The 22,492-nt window shown below is 40.7% G+C and overlaps 1 protein-coding gene across 2 annotated transcripts in view; it reads right to left on the reverse strand.

Annotated features, from left to right (window-relative positions):
• Window positions 1-22,492, reverse strand: part of ptpn4a (protein tyrosine phosphatase non-receptor type 4a) — a 77,365-nt gene that overhangs the window by 11,081 nt on the left and 43,792 nt on the right. Inside the window, exons 8-19 of one of the 2 annotated variants that reach the window (XM_030428024.1) lie at window positions 19,584-19,704; window positions 18,733-18,820; window positions 17,084-17,172; window positions 12,774-12,837; window positions 12,029-12,201; window positions 10,846-10,914; window positions 10,591-10,725; window positions 9,798-9,959; window positions 3,100-3,259; window positions 2,411-2,494; window positions 2,180-2,236; window positions 1,865-2,021 (exon numbers count right to left, since the gene is read on the reverse strand). In XM_030428024.1, the coding sequence (XP_030283884.1) occupies window positions 1,865-2,021; window positions 2,180-2,236; window positions 2,411-2,494; window positions 3,100-3,259; window positions 9,798-9,959; window positions 10,591-10,725; window positions 10,846-10,914; window positions 12,029-12,201; window positions 12,774-12,837; window positions 17,084-17,172; window positions 18,733-18,820; window positions 19,584-19,704 (1,359 nt within the window). Of the gene's footprint in view, window positions 1-1,864; window positions 2,022-2,179; window positions 2,237-2,410; window positions 2,495-3,099; window positions 3,260-9,797; window positions 9,960-10,590; window positions 10,729-10,845; window positions 10,915-12,028; window positions 12,202-12,773; window positions 12,838-17,083; window positions 17,173-18,732; window positions 18,821-19,583; window positions 19,705-22,492 lie in introns of both variants that reach the window. The other variant, XM_030428023.1, reaches the window with a different exon arrangement.

Raw genomic sequence — 22,492 nt, forward strand, 5'->3', positions numbered from 1 at the left:
TGTATATGCTTACATTTAATAAAAAATAGCAATATAAAATAATGTGGGCTGACAGGCATTCAATACATTGATGCAATCTTATATCTGCTCTGATGTAAGAGAGGATAGAATACATAAATCCCTCTTTGACCCAGTTAGAATACCAAGAATTTCCATGTTTCATCATCTTTAAAAGCTCCACTCCCACTTTGCCGATGCCGATTAAAGGAAAAGCTTTGACATCTTTCTACATAATGAATACATATAGCTGAAAGCCTGTTGTACACGTTCCATTCTTCAGTAGATTTTGACTAGTGCAGTCCAGAAGAAGAAGAAGAAGAAGGAGGAGGAGAAGTGAAACTGGTGACCAGATGTGGAGCTGTTAATTCTCAGGAGTGGGCGGCACCAGCTGTCTGTATGTTACAGTTTTCCTTGTTATCACTCCAGTGTTAACAAAGTGAAGATTCATGCAGCACTAAATCAAAACAGGTTGCACCACACAACGTAGTTCTCACATAGAGATTAGATTATTGCTAAATATTTACACCCAGCAACTGCAAGATGAAACTGTAATGATTTGGACAAACCAAGTGAAAAACCTCGCTTGTTTTACTTGATGTATGACAAACTTGTATACCGAGATGACAACGCAGCTATCGCCATGACAACCGAGCAGATAGAGGAGGACTATGAAATGTGGTGTTTGGGTATGGTTGACCTCTGAAACTTAACAATAACTTTAATTCATTGTCAGTAGTTTTAATGTGATGTGGCTGAAATCCAAAATACACACAGTTAGGATTCTGAGACGAGTTTCATATATTGATTTGCAACCTAAAATTATTATTTATGCAGGGTTCGTAAACATTTTTCAAGGTCAAATTCAAGCACTTTCAAGGGTCATTTTCAAGATTTTCCAGCACCTTATTGCTGGGGTAAAATACGTATCTACAGGAATATATATACTTGTGATTTATTTCTTCACTTTTTATCACAATTATGTACATTGTATTATGCTGTAAACATCTAAAATTATGTTTTGTAATAGCAAAAACTTCAGAAATTAATTATCCAGTCTGATCCCAATTTTGTGAAAGACAGAGTTATAATGTCAAGCACTTTCAAGCATTTAAACTAAAATCCAAGCACTTTTTGAAAATGCAACATTGAAATTCAAGCACTTTCAAGGATTTCAAGCACCCGTACGAACCCTGTTTATGGGTTCTATGTTTCAGCTTGTGACAACGGAGTGACTTCCTGTTTACACTGTTGATTGTTTTCGATTGGACAGTGCTAGAGATGATTCCTAGTAAACTATTTACACTACTGATGCGTCCGAAACAGCTCAGCTTTGCTTCCAATCTGGCCCGGTGGCGACTCGCAGTATTTTCAAAGTTAAAATACACAAAGGTGGAGAAAACAACAGAGAAATCTTGAAATCTAACACAAGCCAACAACAAAAGACGTAAATAAACAGTAACCCTCAGTGCGTCATTTTTAGAAGAAGTCAGGTCACTGTGATTCAGCTCTGCAGTGTCATGTGAATCACACTGTGTGTTTTTCCAGTTTTTCTTTTTGTTTTTAACCCTCCTTCTTATTTATCAGAGATTGGATACACTCACACATACGCAAATGCAGGTGGATGACCATCGTGTTGTGGTGCAGAATGTGGGCAGAGCAGGATGTGAGAAACGCAGAACTCAGTTTGCTGGTTTGTTTTGTTGCGACTTTGCTGGTCAGAGTTCACCAAAGTTGAACTCCACGCAAAGCCAAGATGCAAATTTGCTTTCTTCACTTCAGGCAAATGTTTAATTTGCTCCTTCACTCGCACAGAACAGAGGTGAATATTATAACAGAGGATAACCACCACTGGGGAACAACTCACCGTTTGGTCGGACCAATAGGATGAGCTCTCCAGAGTGGCTCTCACAGCTGGCCTTGATGAACATGACCACCTGATCGTGGGTGTGGTCAGAGATGTCCCGTCCATTAATTAAGACCACCTGGTCGCCCTCGTTGAGGCGCGGCACGCACAGGTCGGCCTGAAGAGGTAAAGAAAGAAAAGACAAAAAGTCTGAGCGAAATTTCAGAATAACGCAAAAAAAAAAAGTGTCTAATCATGAAGCTGCACATGTTTTTCTATTGAGAGAAAATTCAGTATTCATCATGTAGTGACTATATGGGCAGGTTGTTGACTTACTGACGTTCCCGGAGCCACTCGAGACACAATGATGGGCATCTTCTGGTCAGCTCCGCCCTGGAAACACACAGACACACGATCTTCAGATCAAGATGACCTGTATGTATGCCTCAACAAGCTGCCTGAGTTATGAGAAGCATTTTGCTAGATTCTCTACAATTACTCAAAATTAACAACTTGGATTTGACAGACAACTGACAAACTCAGTCGGTAGCTGGTATCAGCTCTCACCTTGACGTTGAAGCCGAATCGTCCGTGTTCGTCTGGTCTCATCTTGATCAGGACCAGATTATCATGAGGGACGACTCCATTTAGCTGCAACAGCATAAGAACATCAAAGTCAAAAACTGCTTTCTTCAAAACACAGGTATATTGGCTGCAGCTCTATCACCAGAAAGTACTGTTTGGAATCCCAACACCTCATCTTTAGTGTCAGATCAAGATTTAAAGCATCAGTGTTTTTTGGCCATTAGAGGGCAAAAAGAAAATAATCAAAACAAGAATACAGAAACATAAAACAAACAACGGACAATAAAGCAATTAAACAGACAAGAGAGCAACAAAAGCACTGACTTGCAGCCTACAAATTTAGGGCCAATATCGACCCTCTGTTTAGCACTCCATTGTTCAGCAGCCCTGCACTAACTTTGTCTGTCTGCCGTTTGATCCCGGGCAGGTAACAATTAGTGGGAGTCGGTTTATTTTCTGGAAATAGCCGTCTATGGGGAGGTTGATGTCGGCTAGACCAACATGCCAAAGTTTGAAGTTACTTAGAGCTGAAAAATGTGCTAGTGCTCCACAAGGAACTCTTAATGCAATGCAGAGTGAAGATTTTCGTTTTTCTTCTCATCGTTTCTCCTCATATTTTTCAACAATCGTGAAGAAGGACCACTGTGGCAAATACATGTCGGCATACTGACCGTGGTCTTGTCAGCGTTGACGGGAACATCGTACATCTCGTTGAGGTGGTTGTCCAGGAGGCTCTGCTGGGAGTGGGCCTGGATGATCTGGCTCAAGGTCTTTCTGCTCAGCTGCTTGGGGGGCAGAGCTGGAGGTTGGCTGTCGATCCCCTCTGGAGACCTGACAGAGCCAAAGAAAGAGGAAGAGGGAGAGGAAAAGTCAGGGACAGAGACAAAGAGACAGAAACACTACTACCACTGTTTTCCATGCCAAAATAAGCCATCTTTAAATTGCATTTATTTGAGACAGAAATGAAGAAAAATGGTTGGGAGAAGTGTTCAGTTTTTGAACAATATGACTGGATAAAGCAGAGGTAAATCCCTTTTGATCATGTCTATCCAACAAAGAACAAAACACCGCATCTTTACAGGGAAACCGAAGGCACAAAGCAAAAAAAGACACATGTAAGGATCCAGCCGAAGATTGTCCTGTTTGTCAAAGAGGTAGGGTTTTTGCGAGGAAAACGAGACGAATGGAGGAAAACCAGATAAAGGGAAGTGAGAGAGAAAGAGATTGCAAGAGACAGAGCGGCTTAATAGCACTGTGTTAGTCACAATGCATTAACCTCAATAAAAGGGCTGCGAGAGGAAGGAAAACACCCCTCCTCCATCATCCAGACAATAAAAGGCAGCCAGTGCGTATGATGAAACAACACGGTCAGTCAGGTAAGGCTTTCAGCAGCATCATGGCTCGCTCTCTGGGGGGTAAAAGCGAGCCATTTCACTCTCTGCCTCTATCTGCGAGTGTGTGTGTGGGTGCGTGTCTGTCTGTGTGTGTGTGTGTGTGTGTGAGAGGTTGTGTGCAGGCGTTCCTCAGGGGCGAGAGCACCAGTCAAAGAGCATTGACTTTGTTTTGGCTGATGCTACTGGTGCCACTTTGTGTCTTAAACACACAGGCTGAACCTAACATTTATTATGGGTCAGAACCAGGTCAGGCTTTCAGAAGGAGGGCAGTGCACAGCAGGCATGAGCCAAGACCGAACATCCTCCTACATCACTGCGTTTCCTCAACACGACACATGAGGCCGAAATGAATATGGAGTGTCTCCGCACATCACGACAACTCAACCGAGGACCACAGATGAGGAGGTTAAAAACTTGTCTACTCCAGACGAGCGCTGCAACAGATTCATTTAATGATTAATCATTTAGTTTTTAAAATGGCATAAAATTGTGAAAAAGGCTCATCACAATTTCCCAGAGCCCAGAGGGATGTCTTCGAGTCGCTTCTTTAGTCCAACCAACAGTAAAAGCACCCAAAGACTCCTAGTTTATTAACATGAATGACAAAGAAAAGCAGCAAATCTTTACATTTAATGAGTTGGAACTAGAAAAGTGTTAGACATTTTTGCATGAAAATGACCGGAGGCAGCGTTTGCGTGTTTTGGAAGATGATGTCACTTTCAAGACATGTGACTGAAGAAATGGATTGTGATACATTAATCAACATTATCCAAAGAAGCCAAAGCTCTGAAATGTTTTTTTGTTTCAAGTTTCTATTTGCTCCGGAGGCTGAAAAATAAAGGTTTGAGTAGGTGCTTTTAAACAATATCTTAAGTTTTAGAATGCATTTGTAATCATCACCCAGTGTCTTCATACTGGACATAACATAGCCTTACTTTTTAGTTTTCTGTATGTTAAGCTCTGGTTGTAACTGGGTTTGGTTCATACCACTTTTTCAGAGTTAAAGTCAAGCACTTTCAAGATGAAGCTAAACCAAAACTTTCTTTACTCTCAAAGAATTCATCATCACATGTTGCAAAATTGCAACTGTGAAAAATCTAGTTTAAAGCCTTCTTTCAAACCCAAAGCAATCAGTGTAGATTGTCAGTTATTATTACAGCTGGTCATAACTTTGAATGTGCGTTTTGATCATGATTATTTAATTCTCGCAAAGTTTGTCGCCAGGAGACGAACAAACATCATCATGAAACTCCAGATTATGTTGAAAATCAAGCTTTTGAAAACATAAATTGATTTCAAAAGACATTATTCATGATTTATCAACAGGCGTTCAGGCTCATGCGCCCACTTCATACAGAGTGCGAGTCACAGTAGAGATTCCAGCTAAAGAACAGATAAAAAATAACCATCTTTCAAATCAGTCTGGTATCTCGGGACTGCCGGAGACTTGGATTACGCTTGACGAGCTGTATGAATCAATATAGGTTTCTTTTTCGTCTTGATTTAGGTTTTTAAACCAGTCCCCATCTCTTTTAGCTGAAAATGCTACAACACTGTTTTGCTGTGAAGCTCCAGGAATGTTTTGTGGACTACGAAACTTCACCCAACTTTCAATCAGCACAGGAGGGTGAATAGATAGCAACTGAGATTTTTGTCCTTTAAACATTTTTCAAACTTTGAAGACTTCGTATGAACGTTGCATAACCAAAACTCTAAATCAACGTTTTTGTTTTTTTAAAGCCTGACAGAAGACAGAACTAAATTAGAGTTCACAGTGACCAATGAACCACATGTGGGCACATGGGACGACCAAGTCTAAAAACGAAAGTGCTATAAAGTTCCCTGTCTCACCACTAAAAGATCAATTTAAAACACACACTTTCAGTGCACACCCAAGATGTTTTCATACAAAATTATCTTTTTTTCCTCTTCATCTATGACAAAACATATCTGATTATAGCACAGTAAGTAATATATCATATCATGTCATATAGTCGCATGCGGTGTTAAAGTGTATTCTATAATTGTAACTTTTTGTTCCCTGACACCATCGAGGACATAAAAGGCACTGCGTTTTAAAAACCCATCACTGTAATGTCCCGCGGTTAGCTAAACAGATAATTTTCACTTTTCCGAGCTAAAAACAGAACGTTATAGTGAGAGCGTCCCAAAAGCTACGGCTTTGTTGTAAAGCTCTTGAGTGAAAGTAACACAGCGTATGACTGCGGCCTGTGGGAGATTCTTATTTAGTTTTTATTGGAGGGAAATCTTGGAGGAACATTGGGAAAAATTTGGATTGTGGTACTCGAAGAAGTGATGGACCTGAAGGAGTAGCACTGGAAAAACAAAAGCTAAGAAAGGATATTAAAAAAAACACGGATTTGTTTCTTTTGACAATAATCTACTTTCGGAAATGATATACTTGCTGTAATATCTGAGATATCTGTGTTTCTCATCTTTGACTTTTTAATGGCCCAAATAAAGGATAAAGTAAACATTCACATACATATCTGATATTTGGCAAAACACGATTTTCACCAGTTTTCTCTGCCTACAACGTAACACTTGTCATTATGTAAACAACTCATTTCAACCCATCATTACATTAAGACATGTTTTTGTGCTAAAAAGCTGAGATTTACAACATGATGATGATAATTGACCGGACAATAATATGTACACGAGAGAAGAATGGCTGTCACAAAGCTTCGTACAACACAAATCTTCCATGTGCAAATCACATAAAAACACTTGAATAGAGTTTGAAGATTATTCTTGTGATATTTCAAACACTTCTGTCAACAAACTGACAGAGAAAAGATGTTGAAAAGACTGACTACCAACCGAATATGCAAGATAAGTGAGTGTTAATAATTTAACACAAACACAGCTGGAAACAGCCAGAGGTTTCCTTCAAAACACCCGGATTTGTCACCATTGACACGGCTTGAAACGCCTCGATGTCCCCTTCAAAATACCCAGATTTGGTCACAACAAACACTGCTAAAAATGTCCCAAGATCACCTTAAAAATACCTGCTTCTGTTGCCACAAACAACAGCTGGAAATGGCCAGAGTTCCCCTTAAAAACATGCGGCTTTGTTGCCATTAATACTTCTAGAAATGTTGAAAGTCTCCTTCAAAACAACCACTTCCGTCACCAAAAAAACACAGTGCTGAAGGCCACGCTAAATCAATCCGAGAAAATGTCTGAGCCATAAAATTTGAGGTTTGTGATTACTGGTAATAGCTATTTTCAGGACTTATTGCAGCATACAACGTGATGCAAGATGGGAATTTAAAAACGGAAATGAGTCACATGATGGACAAACCACATAAAGCCAATAACATAATACTCAGGGATAAAGTGTGTGTTGTCTGTGGAAGAGAGAGAGCAGGTGATTATGTCATCTTCTGGCTCTGTAACAGTATGACGAGCCAACAACTTGGTGTGTGTTATAGTGTGTGTGTGTGTGTGTAGCTTTGTAGGCAGCGGAACTACCACTGTAATGTTACTAAACCACTCTGATTTCCAACTGAGAGTTGTTCAAGCCCTCCATCTCTATTCTCTCTCTCTCTCACACACACACACAACAGACTCTGACAGTGTCAACACAAATAGCACGACGTATCTACAATGCATCTAGTTCCTCATTCAGCCAACAGCATATGTGAGCATCTTATACTCTCGGCTCGTTTCCAGCTCAATACAGCAAAATGCTCCAGCTGGACAATCAAACGTAATACCATGGTATTTTAAGCATTTATTAAGTGGCTTTAAGGATTTTTTCTTTTGAGAACAATCATTTTTGACTCACCAGCCTCAATAAAACACAACCCAATCACCAGAATAAATGATAGCCTGCAAAACCACATATAACCTCAAGCTGTGCATTCTTTCAGTTGCAACTTCACGTTTGTTTAGGTACAATTGTCTGTTTCTCTCTTGTCACATCACTGTACTCGTGCTATGGTTAGGTTTAGGGTTATGGTCAGGAAAACATAATGGTTTGGCTTAAAATACCTGTTTTGGTTGCCAAAAATACTGCTTGAAACGTGCCGAAGTCTCCTACACCTACTTCTGTTGCCACAGACACGGCCGGAAATGGTGAGGTGTCCTTCGAAACACTGGGTTTTGTCACAACAAACATGGCGAGAAATGTCCCAAGGCCTCCTTGAAAACACCCCCTTCTGTCACCACAAACACAACTATAGATGGCCCGGCTTCCTATGAAAAATATCTGGTTTGGTCAACACAAACATGGCTGGAAATGTCCCGAGGTCTTCTACAAAACACTGGGTTTTGTCGCCACAAACACAGCTGGAGTTACCCCGAGGTTTCCCTCAAAACACTGAATTCTGTCAACAACAAACATGGCTGGAAATCCCCGTTAAAAAAAATCTGGTTTTGGTTGTCACAAACACAGCTGGAAGTATCCCAAGGTCTCCTTCAAAACACCTGCTTCTGTGTGTGTAGCTTTGCAGGCAGCGGAACTACCTTTGTAATATCACTGAACCACTCTGATTTCCAACTGAGAATTGTTCAAGCCCTCCATCTCTATTCTCTCTCTCACACACGCACACTCTGACAGTGTCAACACAAACAGCACACCGTACAATGCATCTAGTTCCTCATTTAAATCATCCATACTCGAGCACATACCGGTCTCAGCCAACAGCACATGTGAGCATCTTATATTCTCGGCTCATTTCCAGCTCAATATAGCAAAATGCTCCAGCTGGACAATCAAAAGTAATACCATGGTATTTTAAGCATTTATTAAGTGGCTTTAAGGATTTTTCTATTCAGAACAATCATCTTTGACTCACCAGCCTCAGTAAAACACAACCCAATCACCAGAATAAATGTCAGCCTGCAAAACCACAAATAACTTCAAGCTGTGCATTCTTTCAGTTGTAACTTCACATTTGTTTAGGTTCAATTATCCATTTCTCTCTGCACTGGTTGGGTTTAGGCACAAAAAACACTTGGTTATGGTTTGGCATCATGGTTTGGCATAAAATACCTGTTTTGGTCGCCACACACATGGCTGGAGTTAAAAAAAAACATCTGGTTTTGTCGCCATTATCACAGCTGGAAACATGACAACCAACGTCTCCATCAAAACACCCAGCTTTGTTGCAACAAACATGGCTAGAAATGTCCCATATTTGTGTGAAAAATATTCAGTATTGGTCTCCACAGCACGGCTGGAAATGTTTCAAGGTCCAGATTAAAACATCTAGATTTGGCGCAACAAACACAGCTAGAAATGTCACAAGGTCTCCTTCAAAGTAACCACTTCTGTCACCAAAAAAACACAGTGATGATAAATCAAAATACCAAAGTGCTGAAGGCTAAGGCTAAAGTTGTGGTGTGTGATAAATGAAGATTCCTCATAAATAAATTATGAAAATGTCGGAACTTTTACTCTTTGACACCGAAATGTAGATGTAGTACTGTGTACTTTATAGTAGGAGGTTAAGGGAATTCACCAGATATTTTATAGTGTGTGTGACATTCACACAGACTAATTCCTAGTTCAGCCCTGTTGTACAACCTCTCCGCCCTGCTCCCTCGCTATAAACACATTTTACAGGCTGCGTTTCAAAGGGTTCATCTTTTCAATGGGGCCAACTAAGTGACTCTGGGAGAGGGTGTGAGCTGCTGGGAGAAGCCACAGACACAGACAGACATTTAAAAAAAAGTCAACTCAGCAGTACAGTCAGACAGAGTGGCACTAACACCGATGAGTAAAACTAAACTTCAAAATTAAAGGGCGGCTGTTTGCGAGGGGTGCTTTATTTATGAGGCGTTTCATTTACAGTGAAATTTATTTTCCCGCCACAAAGTCAAAGGCTGATATTTTCCCAGAGAAAACAGCTTAAAGAAGGAGGGCAGAATAGATCAAAAACAAAAATACAGTGGAAGAAAGGAAAGAAGATGAACATTTCCCGTGACTGTCAGAGACTTACGGTGTGGAGTCCAGGCTGATGCTGTTGGCCTGCGTGGACGATGCCGACTTGTGATTGGAGGAGAAGACAGGCAAGCTGGGTGACGCGTGGATCACATGATCGACCAGGTGGCCGACGGACGACGGGCGTAGTCGCGTGCCTTCTTGTACAAACAGCGAGTTCCTGTTGAACGCACAAGGACGCGTAATGTTAAAGGGCTCCGAATAACAACACAGCATTTTTCATACTGACTCAAATGTTTCTGTTGCCGGCATCAGAACTTTGTTTGTTTGTTTACTAATCAGACTGTTTTTGATTCAGATCACATTCTGCCAATTTTATTCAGGCAAAGAAAAACTATTGTCTCATCACTGATAACAAAACTTGTATTAATGCAAACTGTGGGAATGGACATTAAATTATGCAACGTTTTCTTTTTCTTTTTTGGGGGAGAAATAATCAAGTCATTTTAGAGATTATAGAGTTTGGCTTCGGAGACTTGCTCAAGGGCACTTCTGCAGCATAAATGTTTGCCAATAAAGCCCTGACATGACTCCACGGCTTGGTCTCTATTCAGAACAGGTTTCCTACTAACTCAAAGCAGATTGTGGCAATTTATTTGCCAAAAAAGACAAAACACACTGTAAACAAAGTAAAAGACTTGATTTAGATTTAGATTTGATGATCATGAAATCATTTGTATGGACGATAATCTAGTATCGTGACAGCTCCATTTTCAATATTCCTCAACATGTAGAATAGAATAACACCTCAAATTTCCACAGCAACGTGAACCCTGAAACTTCAGACTCACTGATTTGGCGTCCCAGGCGGCGAGCGAGTGGGCAGGCTCTGGGTCTCCAGTCTCTCGTCTGATAGGCTGTTCCTGCTGACCGACTCCCAGTCAGTTCCGCCTAGTAACTTCCTGGCCAATGGCTTGCTGGGAGATCTGCTTAGAACAAGACATTAATTCACTTATCACATAAAGACAACAGTAATGTGGTGTTTATCTATCCTCAATGGCTTGCAACGGATAGATTCAACTTACCAAGAGAGAGATGTTCATTACCTTGCAAACACTCTGTCCTTGATGCCTTTCTCCTTTCCATACTGCACAGACTGCACCTCCGTCCGCCCGCTAGAGACGGAAGACACAGAAACAGTCAGTGGAGTGTCTGAGAATACTATAACTAAAATGAAAGTGGTGGAAAATTTCGAACGCTTTGGTTTAGCACGGTTTCAAATTCTAATTTCTACAGCCAAGTTTACTTTTACTTGCTCTTTCACATGACAACAGAGGAAAGTACAGTTTTGTTCTTAGACGATAAGAGCGACACCTGCCACTCTACCACCAATCCCTCAAATCCTCCTGAAAATATCTGCCTAAAAAAAGAACAAATCAGTCAAAAAAACACCAGCAGTAAGAGTTGAGTGTCTGCCATCACACATTATTTTATCACTTGGTGCACTGTTAATATCAATTTAACGTGTTATCCTTATTGGAAGTCTGTCAATACCTTAAAGTAAGGGCAAAAACACCCACACACACCCACACACACATACACACACACACACACGCACACACACTGAGACACACACACACCATCAAGTGAAACATCAGAGCCAGACTCGCTCGCGTTGCATCATTGCTGCTCAATAATGCATCACAAGACTTCCAACTCTCAGTTCATCTCTCACCCATATTTCATAGAAAGAGGATATAATAAAAAGTTCCCAGTGAAGTGAAACTAAGTTGTCATAAGGCGATTGGCATAATACAGAACAGGGTAAAATGCTTGTACTGTTACTCTCATTTCTCAGTCCCCCTTTTTAGCTTTAAATTAAGAGAAATGTCCAGAAATTCACATGAACATGGACACTAACACACAACAAACTTAAAAGAATGGTTGCAAGGCCAAACTCAAGTTATTTTTTCCTCTTTTTTGGAGCCCTTGAATAATTAAATTGTGGTTTTCAGGGGGAATGTAGCATGAGAGGCTCCCACCAGCCTTTAAGTGTTTCAGCCTCTCAACTCGAACTGAAACAACTGCAGCGACTTCCAAACAAACTTCTTCTGGTGATGTTTCCCTGGAGAGGGACTACTGCTGAGAATCTGACAGAAGGCGTGTACATGTCAATATGTCAAAGTCTGGCTGTCAAGGCAGGATTTTTCAGAGATTTGGAGATTTTAACCATGTACAGTGTATGCAAGTACAGTGTATATGTGTGTGTATGTTTCCTCTTGTTCTCACCAGTATCTGAATTTTGAGCCCAGGGTGAAGTAGTGAGCAAAGAAGTTCTTCTGTGGTGGGATGGGCCGCTCCAGCCTGAAGAAGGTGTGGTGTTCCACGCAGGCTTTCCACAGGTTTTTACAAGCCCGATAGTTTACCATGTTGAAACCCAGCAGCGTTTCCCGCGTTTCGTTCTGTTTACAGAAAATAATGTAATAAGGAGGTTGTGTAAAGATACAAACAAATATCTTCAAGGCCAGTGCAGTTCTCGAGATGCATTCAGGGAGCAGCCCGATACAAGAACCTTTAAACTCAATAACAACTACAACTGTCTAGGTAAACAAGAAAAACTTAAAATCATACTGAAACAAAATACAAGTAAACGAAACCTCAGGTTGACTGTGACAGTTGCCTACAGAGATCAGCTGTCTGGGGGAATTATTTGTGGCATTGAGAATAAAGAGATCCACGTGTCAAACAAGGGATGCAGGACAAATTGGGGGATTAAAGCAGAGTCAACCAGGACACAGACAGCAGGGGGTTAATCTGACACTGATTACACACACATATGCAGACACAGCTCATCTTACATCCGCAGAGCATCTACAGTATACACACACACATGGTACAGTCAGTATGCACGGAAACACATACTGTAGTGTAACATCTGTTCAAAAACAATCACAGTAGTGGAAGAGGGATGGTTTTTAAGAAGTGTGTGTGTGTGTGTGTGTGTGTGTGTGTGTGTGTGTGTGTGTACACCTACCGGTTCTCTTCTCAGCTGGACGAAGAACTGTTTGCACTTGAAGGAGATTTTCACTATTTTCAACCTGGAAAAGACCAAAAAATAAGTCCAGACAGAAGTTAGTACCTCCACAGTAAATGAGCCAAATTAGACATTCTTACTAGCTAAAAGTCAGTCATCATGCAGAAGAAGGAATACCCCAATTTCAAGAGTATTGAGCCAATTCGATTTAATAAATATGCAAAGCTCAAAAGGAATTAAATCATAGAATACTCATCGCACAAAACAAGATTTAACACTTCACTGTTGAATAAAAGAACAATGTGTTTTTGGGCATTTCGATAACCATCCATCAGATACAGTTACACAAATACATCTTCTACTAATGTGCTAAAATAAAGGGTGTCGTGCTCGTGCGATGGAGTCAAACAGTGTGTTTCACATCACTGCTTTTTAATTTCATTATGTTTGCTGGATGCTGCGCCTCCTTTCAGCCAGTTATTGTGATAATATTTTGATGATTACTGTACCAATAACGGTATCCATTAATGCTTTTTCAGAATGTTTTTCCCCTGCTATTGTTGTATTGTTGCTATTGTATTGCTAACAATTCAGGCTGATGGACCATCATTTGTCATGACATCATGATCTTATGTCAAACTTAACATCTTCCTATCCCCTTTTGTTTTCCTCTCCTTTAAGGCTGTAAACATAGTCTTATTCTACACTGTCTGCAGTTATATTATGTATCAGCATATTCCAATTTATTATTGAAACCGAAATATTCACACCCAAAACTCCATGTTTCAGTTCAGTACAGTAAAGGTCAGTGTACTGCTCAAATTGTGCGTATACACATACACCAGATGTAAGAAGATGCACCAATCAACTGGACAAGGTTATATAGATCTACTGCATCAGTTTGCTTTTGGGAAAGTAAACACTGTAGCTGAGGGTTATAAATGCCAAATAACAACACTGATGCTTCTGTTGTCTGAATGAGGACATCCAGCTTTTATCTGCAGCACAATCACGACAGACTCCTTTCATTTCCATGTTTCACGATGAGAGTCCAGGATACCAGTATAAATTGAGTTAATGCTTTAATTCACTTGATGAACATTTCATCAACAGACCACTGAATAAAATAGCTTGCAACATGATGGATAAAGAGGGACATGCTGCACTTTGTTTGAAGTTGGATGTACTATAAAAATCTCTGTCCAGTCACAAAGCTTATTTTTTAAACTTGTTTTAGTGAGAGTGAGAGAAGGTCCTGAAACCTGGTGCAGCTTCAAAGATAATATCCAAGAGTTAGGCCTATTTAATAGTTAGGGTTTTATCATAAACATAAAAAACATAATGCAAATGTATATATTGCATTATGTTGTTATCATCAACACTCATTGTTAGGAGAATGTTTTATCAATACTAAATTTTGCTATGGTCATGCCAATAAAGCTATCTGACGTTGGATTTTATATAATAAAATAAAAATGTGAATATCTTTAGCATTTTTAGCATGCAACGGTCAAATCTTGGCTGTGGTCCTTCTCCGGTCCACCATATTCTCAGACTGGCAGTGTGGATAAGAACAGCAGCTCCCAGTTTATCCGAATGTAAAGGCACACTTCTCAACGAAACGCCTGTTCTTCCAGTAAGCTGACCCATGTGTCACATCGCAACTGTTCATTTAACCTCCGACCTGTTCCTCCTTCCATAGCTGGCAGAGTATTGGTTATAAGAGCACGACCGCACTTGAGTCTCCGTCTATTCTCATAAATCTGTCCATTTTCTGGTCATGCGTCTGAAGAGGAAGAAACGGTATAAAATAATGTTTGAATCAGGAGACCACACACGCGCGGCCACAGCAAGAGGTCTGCTGATGAGCAGCAGAGTAACATAATCCCTCCCCAGAGCTCTGTTGCTGCTGTGACTCATCGCTCCCTGCTAAATATATTTTACATACTTACTCACACACACTTGCATGGAGAAAACACACACACACACACACGCACACACACGCTTAGGCAGAGTGTGAGTCATGACCCATCTAAGTGTGGCTCATTTGTCAGGCTGCTGCGGACAGAAATAGGAAGGAGGCAAAAGTCTAAATGTTTCTCTCTCCCTCTCTCCCTCTTGACCCTTCCTTACTGTATCTTACAGTTTGATTTATGACGAGAAAGACGGGAAGTGGCGAGAAGAGACAACATGAGAAGACGTGACAGGACTGATGCAGATGAGGGAACAGTGAGTCTTTGTTAAAGAGAAAAGGAAAAAAGAGAGAAAAGAAGTATGGCGTGGAGAGACACTGTTGACTATTATGTCTCCCTCTCTTTCACACACATGGTGGGGGACAGCTGCTGGGGACACCACTGTTGGTCTCTAAATTTAGCTCAACCGACTGGACACACACACAAAAAACACACACATACAAACTGGTTTTAAGCTTAATTTTTTTTCACTGCTTACAAGGGCTTTCCGTTGATTTACGTTCATTCCACGGAGACTTGTCCAACACCCTGACCAAAAACCAAGTCTGTACTCTAAAAATGCCATGGTTTGGCGACATGATTTCAATCCCAAATGGTTAAGACTCGATCCCCAGATTTATGAACGTCATTTAAAAAAAAATCCTTCGTTCTACAAACCCTACACTAGCGCAGACTCAAACCTGTTTTACCACAAACATCTTTGCTGCTGTCAGACATCCAGTGATGTTCATGCACACACTCATGCACACCAGCTGCTGTGTGCATTTGGTCAGGGGTGGGTGTGTGTGCGTTAAGCCTACACACGAGTGAATTATCTTCCGGAGTTACAGGGATTTGAGCGGTTACCATCCCACCCCCGGCACCCATTAACATTTAGCCTCCCACAGTGCTGCGGCAGAGAATGGGAGATTTCCAAGAATCGATGCTTTCGGAGAGAGAGAGAGAGAGAGAGAGAGAGAGAGAGAGAGAGATGTAAAGAGTGATGAAACGGAAAGAGGTGAATGTTGGGTAAAGGTAGAAGGACAGCAAGCAGATTTGATGGCTATAATATTTCCAGGAAACCTAGTTTAACATTTAAAATCTGGTGGAATCATCTGCATAATTCTAAAAAAGATCAACTAAAGGCTTAAACATTAATATGCTATGTCAAAATCACCCATGTGAGAGGTTACCAAAATATTATGTAGCGCATCTCTCAGCAAAAAAGGTCCCTGGATGCGGCTCAAGTGGAGCTGGCAGTAGATTTGTGGACAGAGAGGTGGGTTTGTGACAAGAACATGCACAGTTTGATTCCTCTGGCCTGAAAAAAAAATCTGGTCTTCTGTTTACAGCATGAAAATATTAATGGAGGAAGCCTTTTTTTTTTATCTAGAAGTGCTCTGTTTTCCTTCCACAGTTCATTCACACCTGAGAGCTGCCAGGTTTTCTGCTTCTCTCTGAAACAGTTGGTTTTCAGCAACCTTCCTGCAGGTGTAACAGACACAGCTGAACTTGTATGCATGTATGTTTTATGTTTCATCTCTTCCTGTCAATATTTTCTCCTCCAGCAAATGCTAAAAAAAAAATCTCCCACTTGCCGCCTGAATGAAACCAAGGATGGAAATTGTACATTAAAAATCAGATTCGCCCCTCACTTTAAGGCGTCCCACAAGGCCCAATACCAGATCCCCTCCTGTTTCGAAGTTTGTGATTTCATCTGTTTTCATGGACTTCACCTCAACTGCTGAGCAGATGATTACACATCACCTTATTCTGACCCCACTGAAATCCTACTCGAACCTGACCAACTGCCTCACTTAAATAAAATCACGGATGCGAGCCAGCTCTCTAAAACTGAACTGTGACAAAACTGTTATGATCATCACTAGTCCCAAAGTTCTCACCAAGAGCGTCCCCAACTTCTGATTCTCCCCACACTCTGAAAGTAATCTCACATTGGAACACCATGCAGATCCAACGCTCAGCCTAAGAGGTTATGTTTTCATCCGTGTCCGTTTGTTGGTTGGTTGGTTTGTCAGCAGGATTATACGAAAAACTACTCAACAGATTTCCATGAAACTTAGGTGGATTATAATGACCCAGTAAAGACCCCATTGCCCTCTTGGTGCAGCTTAAGATAATGAGAATGATCCGGGAATTTTCATGGAGTATTAATAGAGGAGAGGGGAAACCAGAAAATGTTCACGTTTAAGAAACTGGAACCAGATAATCTAGACTTCTTTTCTTATGAATGACTTAAACCATTTAACTGATTATCAATATAGCTAGAGTATAGAGTAGTGGACCTGCACGCTTGGCGATACATGTGATTTCATGTTTGATGTGTGTTTCACTCACCATGGGAAATAGTTGATCCGTACCCTGTTCTTGTAAACTACAATGCCAGCAGACATCACCCCAATGAGAATCTCTGTGTTGCTCTGGTCCTGAAAAGAGGGGAAAAGAGTGTGTGAGCAGAGAGGAAGAAGGCAGTGCTGAACTGAGACAACAGGGGAAAAAAAAACAACCCAGGTTAATGAAAACACTGATAAAACAGAAGAATCTGTTTGGGACATGAACAGAGATCATGGTGACTGGTTCAGGTCAAATAAACATCTACAGCAAATTAGAGAAGAACTTCAGACATGTTTAGACATTTGTCCTTATTGATTATCTAATTTAGAACTGTAATTTTATACAGTACGCACTGGACATCCTGCATGTGCAATGAGATACTGATGATGACGGAGAGCTGAAACATGTTTATCGTCAACACAATTGATTTTCCTAAAGTTTTGTTACACTCCCTCTAATCAATAAATCTGGAAACCCAGCCTGGAGACTGTTAACCACCTCAGATTGATATAATTTGTTGGCGATAACTGTTTTTTTCCTGATGACCTCATTTAAGAAATGAAAGGAAGCTAAGCAATAACTTCCAGGCGGAAAACCTCGGCATCACGCATCGGCTTACATACTCAGCTATTTTATGTAAGCTAATTGATGAGAGTCAGGAAACACTTTTTAGACGGTCTACTCTAATAACTCAGTCTTTGGTCTAACAGACTGGTGCTGATTGGCTCTCTGAAATTTGTTTTGCTGTCCTTCATACCTGCTGGGAAAGTTGACTCAGTTGTCTCAGCCATAAGCATAAATAAAATTTGTCTTCAACAGATGATAACGAGAGACTACTACTCATCTGTGAAGAATTGTGTCAAACCATATCCTTCGAAGGGGTTTCTTTTCAACGTACAGCAGAAACAGGTCACGAACATCCATTCTCCTGAGTTGCTGACACAGCTGGAGGACGCAGGCCATGCTAGGCGCTACGGTTTAAAGAACTGTTTGTCAGTGTGGATGCTCACATTGTTATGGATATTGTATAGTGATCAGTCTTGGTGTGGGCGACAGGAAAACCATATTTGAAGTTTGTTTACAGTTGAAACCAACAAATAACCTGAAAGGGTTTTGACACATCTGTACTCCTCCATGACTCGATAGTTGGTACAACATACATCTTTTACGTCCTGCAGTAGCCAGAGTAGATTCATGCAATGTTTTCAAAATAACAAACCAACACAGATATATAAAATAAATCTATCTAAATAAGGGCTTGGCTACTCTAGTACTATTTGTTGATGTTTCAGTGACAGCTGAATGCCAATGTGTGGTATTTCTGCAGGATGTGGGCATCAACACCAACTGTACACACTGCAACTCCTCCAACCTGTTCTCATTTCTCCTCAGCTGCTGAGGGAATGAAAACAGCGTCAGATCAACATGACAGCGCGGTGCAGATTGGGACTTCATGATATATATTCTGCTGCTATTGGCTGACGGTGGATAAGGATGAAATAATCTTGTACTCCTCAGGGTTGTTGTGGAGGAGAGGCGGCTAGAATGAGATCTCAGATAAAAAAACCAAGGCACTAGACAAACAACAACACGTAAACACAAACTGTACATACAGCAGTCTTTCAACAGTGGCAGAATAAAACCTTACTTACCCTTGCATAGTGCAGCTCTACCCCGTAGAGCTCCAGCGAGCGTGCTGTGTTCAGATAATTAAACTCTGACTGGGCAGGAGATAGACCACTGAGAGAGAGAGTGGGAGAAAGACAGAGACATATGGAGAAGGTGAGCGGAAGGGAAGGGCACAAAAACAAACAAAAGAATGAGCGATCAGAGATATGAATGAAGAAACAGGGACAGGACTAAAGGTCAAATAAACCATGGCACATACTGTTTATGTGTTCATTGCACGTATGTAGCTAGTCTTCTTAAAAATGCATGTTTATGCAACAAATAGTGTCATTATAACAATATTTGTGGCATGAACAGCATTTTTTTATCTTTTCGAGGCCAACGGTCACATGAATCTTTGAGTGTTTTTCCTGCCACATGCACAGTAATACGTATCAGTTCCTTTGTGCATGTACATGCACTTTTACAAATAAGTACATAGATGCGGGTATTACCCGTAAGTACAAATGTGAGGTAATTGTACTTTTCTTCTAATGGGACTTCATAATTGTGCCCAACTGCATTTACTTGACAGTTGAAGTTACTAGTTACCAAAAATCTAACACAAATCTCAATATAGCTAAGTGCAATATCCAAAATTACAAGAAGCTGAAATGTTTTTGTGACAGAACAGTATTATGATGAAGTATAGGGCTGCAGGAAAAAGTCCTGAACTACACATCTATCTATCTATCTATCTATCTATCTATCTATCTATCTATCTATCCACTTAGATTAAAGTAACATGGTATTAGAAATTATTGTTAATCTAAATACCGATTTCTTTCCCCACCACTGTGCGTTTGAATGTGTGTGTTTGTGCATCTGGTTGTACCTGTGCTGCTGGTGATGTTTGGAGACCTCTTTGTGGAAGTCCTGTGGGGGGTTGGAGATGAAGCAGTATTCTGACAGATATCCTGCTGTATGCTCCGTTTCACTGTAGTCCCCCAACTCAGCTACACGGATGGAGAGAGAGAGAGAGACAGGTTGACATGTCAATGCACCACTCTCAATTTGAAAAAGGCAGTGAGGCGGAATGAGACACCTAATGAGATAACGACAAGGATGACAGAGAGGTCCAAACACGTCAGAAAAACTAAATGGCAAATTAGTTTTGGGCCGTTTCCTAATGAATGTATTTCAGATATCGCTTGTAGTTTGAAATTTGGCACTAGAATCAGAAATGAAGATGTTTTTAAGCTACGATAAAGGACAGAGTGATTGCACACAACAGGCCGAGTGAAATGATTCCCAGATGTCTGGTAGCTCAGAGCGAATCCCCTAAGCTATTAGCTCGCTCGGCGGCGGTTGAAGCTCAAAAGCATCAATTCACTCAAGTAGTCCCTGGACTAACCTACTAGCCGGTAGCCTAAGCATATTGACCAACGAATCAATTCAAGCTCGCCCACTTATTGATGTGCGCACAGCTCCAGGGAGAAATATATGTACAGTCAATAGGTTACATCTGAGAACGGTAAGCTAGTGTTGTTTTTTCTTTTTAAGCCGCAGTTATTACTTTAACAAGTTCAATATTAGGGCCAATAAAGCTCAAAGACCAGCTGACAGCCTGATCTCTCTCTCTATATATATTTATTCATATTGTGTTGAGAGAAAAATCAATACTCAGCTGTCGATCGACTCCAAGTGGAAAGACTAGCTTGAGATCAGGCTATTTTTAATGATGCTATTGAACAAGACATTCAACTCTCCTTGTGGTGATCGGTCTTCATGCATTGTGGGTAATTTAGTCCAAGTGTGTATGTGTGACAGTGTGTGCATGTGTGTTTGCGTTCCCTTAATTAACAAGCACCATTTGACAGAAAACATGGCTGTATGTTTACCACCGCTGTCAACATGCAGGGCTCAACAGTAACAGTTGCCAGGTTGCCATTGGCAACCATTTAGAGAAATTGGCACCCAATTCTTTGCCTTTGGTTGCCAATGATGGAAAAATAGAAAACAGGGACAGGAAACAGCAAAATGTGGACGCAGAAATGTATAAATTGGTGATATTTAAATACTAGAGACAATGTCAAAGCAAAGTGAAACTGTAAATATCACAAACAAATGTGCAAATTACTGTTTGCGATACTAACGACATAGTAGACTTTAACTTTGATACAATACCCTGAAAAATACTGATATTCAATTTTTTCAACACCACAGAAAAATGACTGGAGTAACATTAAATATGACAATTTTTTTGGGAAACTTCAATCAGGCCTTTTAAAATAATGTGCAATGTTTCTACGGGAAAACCTTGATTTGTGTGTGTGCGCGTGTGAATGTAAAGCCGCTTCTGAATCAATATTGTTGGAAAATCAGTATTTTTCGACAACACTGTTTTTAATTATTTTTTTTCAAAGCTTTATTTATTCAGGGAAGGTTCACTGAGAGCAATCTTCTCTTTTCCAGGATCCAGCGTCTCTAATTAAGGGCCTTGCTCAAGGGCACCCCACTGGTGGTAATGAGGGAGGGGCAGGTGCTGTCTTTCACTTTCCCCAGCCAGATTTATACTTCTGGTGTTAAACCAGCCACCCTCCGGTCACAAGCTTTTTTAACGCAAATTATTTGAACAGACAAAGAGCCAGATGAAACTGAACAAGAAGTCTTTGGAAGCAAAGTATCGTGACATCTTTGAGTTGGACGCTGCAAATCATTCAAATTCTGTTCACAATCACATTAAGCACAAACTACAACGATGTTTGCTCTGTTACTGTAATAAAGCCTTTAAACTCTCTTTTACTGTAAGTCACATTTTCACGATAAAGCTGATGTATAAGTGTATAGTATCTTAAGTTAAAACATTTCAAAAGAACAATACTCAGTGACAACAATTGCACACTGAGCTGAAGTGTTTCGAAATCATCATCTTGAATTGTCCGGGGCTGGTGACAGTGTCGACCTCGAGGAAGTAATATAATTGGTTTAATGCGCTCAGTGAACAAAAACTAAAGGGAGATTTACCAAGTTCGGAATAAATGTCTTATGCTTCAATAGACTGAGGTACAAATCCGACATGAACGGCGACCATATTTCCAGGCTCGGCAACTAAAAGCAGATGTCTGGTTACCAGCCTTTATAAAAGTCATTGTTGATCCCTAAATATGAATAAAACACAGCTCGTGTTTTCTGATGCAACACTTTTTAATAGATATGTAAAGCTGCATTGCACAAGCCCACATCTACTGTTTTAAACCAAACAAAATGTGATCATTCAGGATTTCTTTTTTTCCAAAACGAGGAGGGGGGTTGCTCTGGTTTTCAGACAGTTGGTCAATTCTAAACAAGAACTTCGGGCCTACTGGGTGGGATTGGTGGTGTTTTGAGAATGCAAAGCTTTAGTCTGGGATTTAGAGTGATCAGTGCTGGCACTCGGGGCAAGCTAACTGAATTAGCAGCATAGCAGCTGCTTCAAGCCGTTTTTCCCAAAGCAAACATTTATCTTCATAATCTGGCCTGGCACTGAACAAAGTGACAACATGGACCTAGCTAGAGTGTGTGTGTGTGTGTGTGTGTGTGTGTGTGTGTGTGTGCGTGTGGGTAGAAGCAGTAGTGTCATGATGTTGGTAGTCTAGGCCAAATCTCCTCTCTGACCTATATACCGTAGCAGTGCAAATTCCCCTCAAAATATGCCTGAGAGGTGGAAGACAGAAAGAGGGCGAGAGCAGAGGGAAGGCTGGTAAGAGAGAAAGAGGGGGGCGGGGGGGTTTATGAGTACTAAGCGGAGAGGGATGAGAAAGA

Source organism: Sparus aurata, chromosome 9 (genome assembly GCF_900880675.1).
Source record: "Sparus aurata chromosome 9, fSpaAur1.1, whole genome shotgun sequence".
In the NCBI taxonomy this organism is placed as follows: Eukaryota; Metazoa; Chordata; class Actinopteri; order Spariformes; family Sparidae; genus Sparus; species Sparus aurata.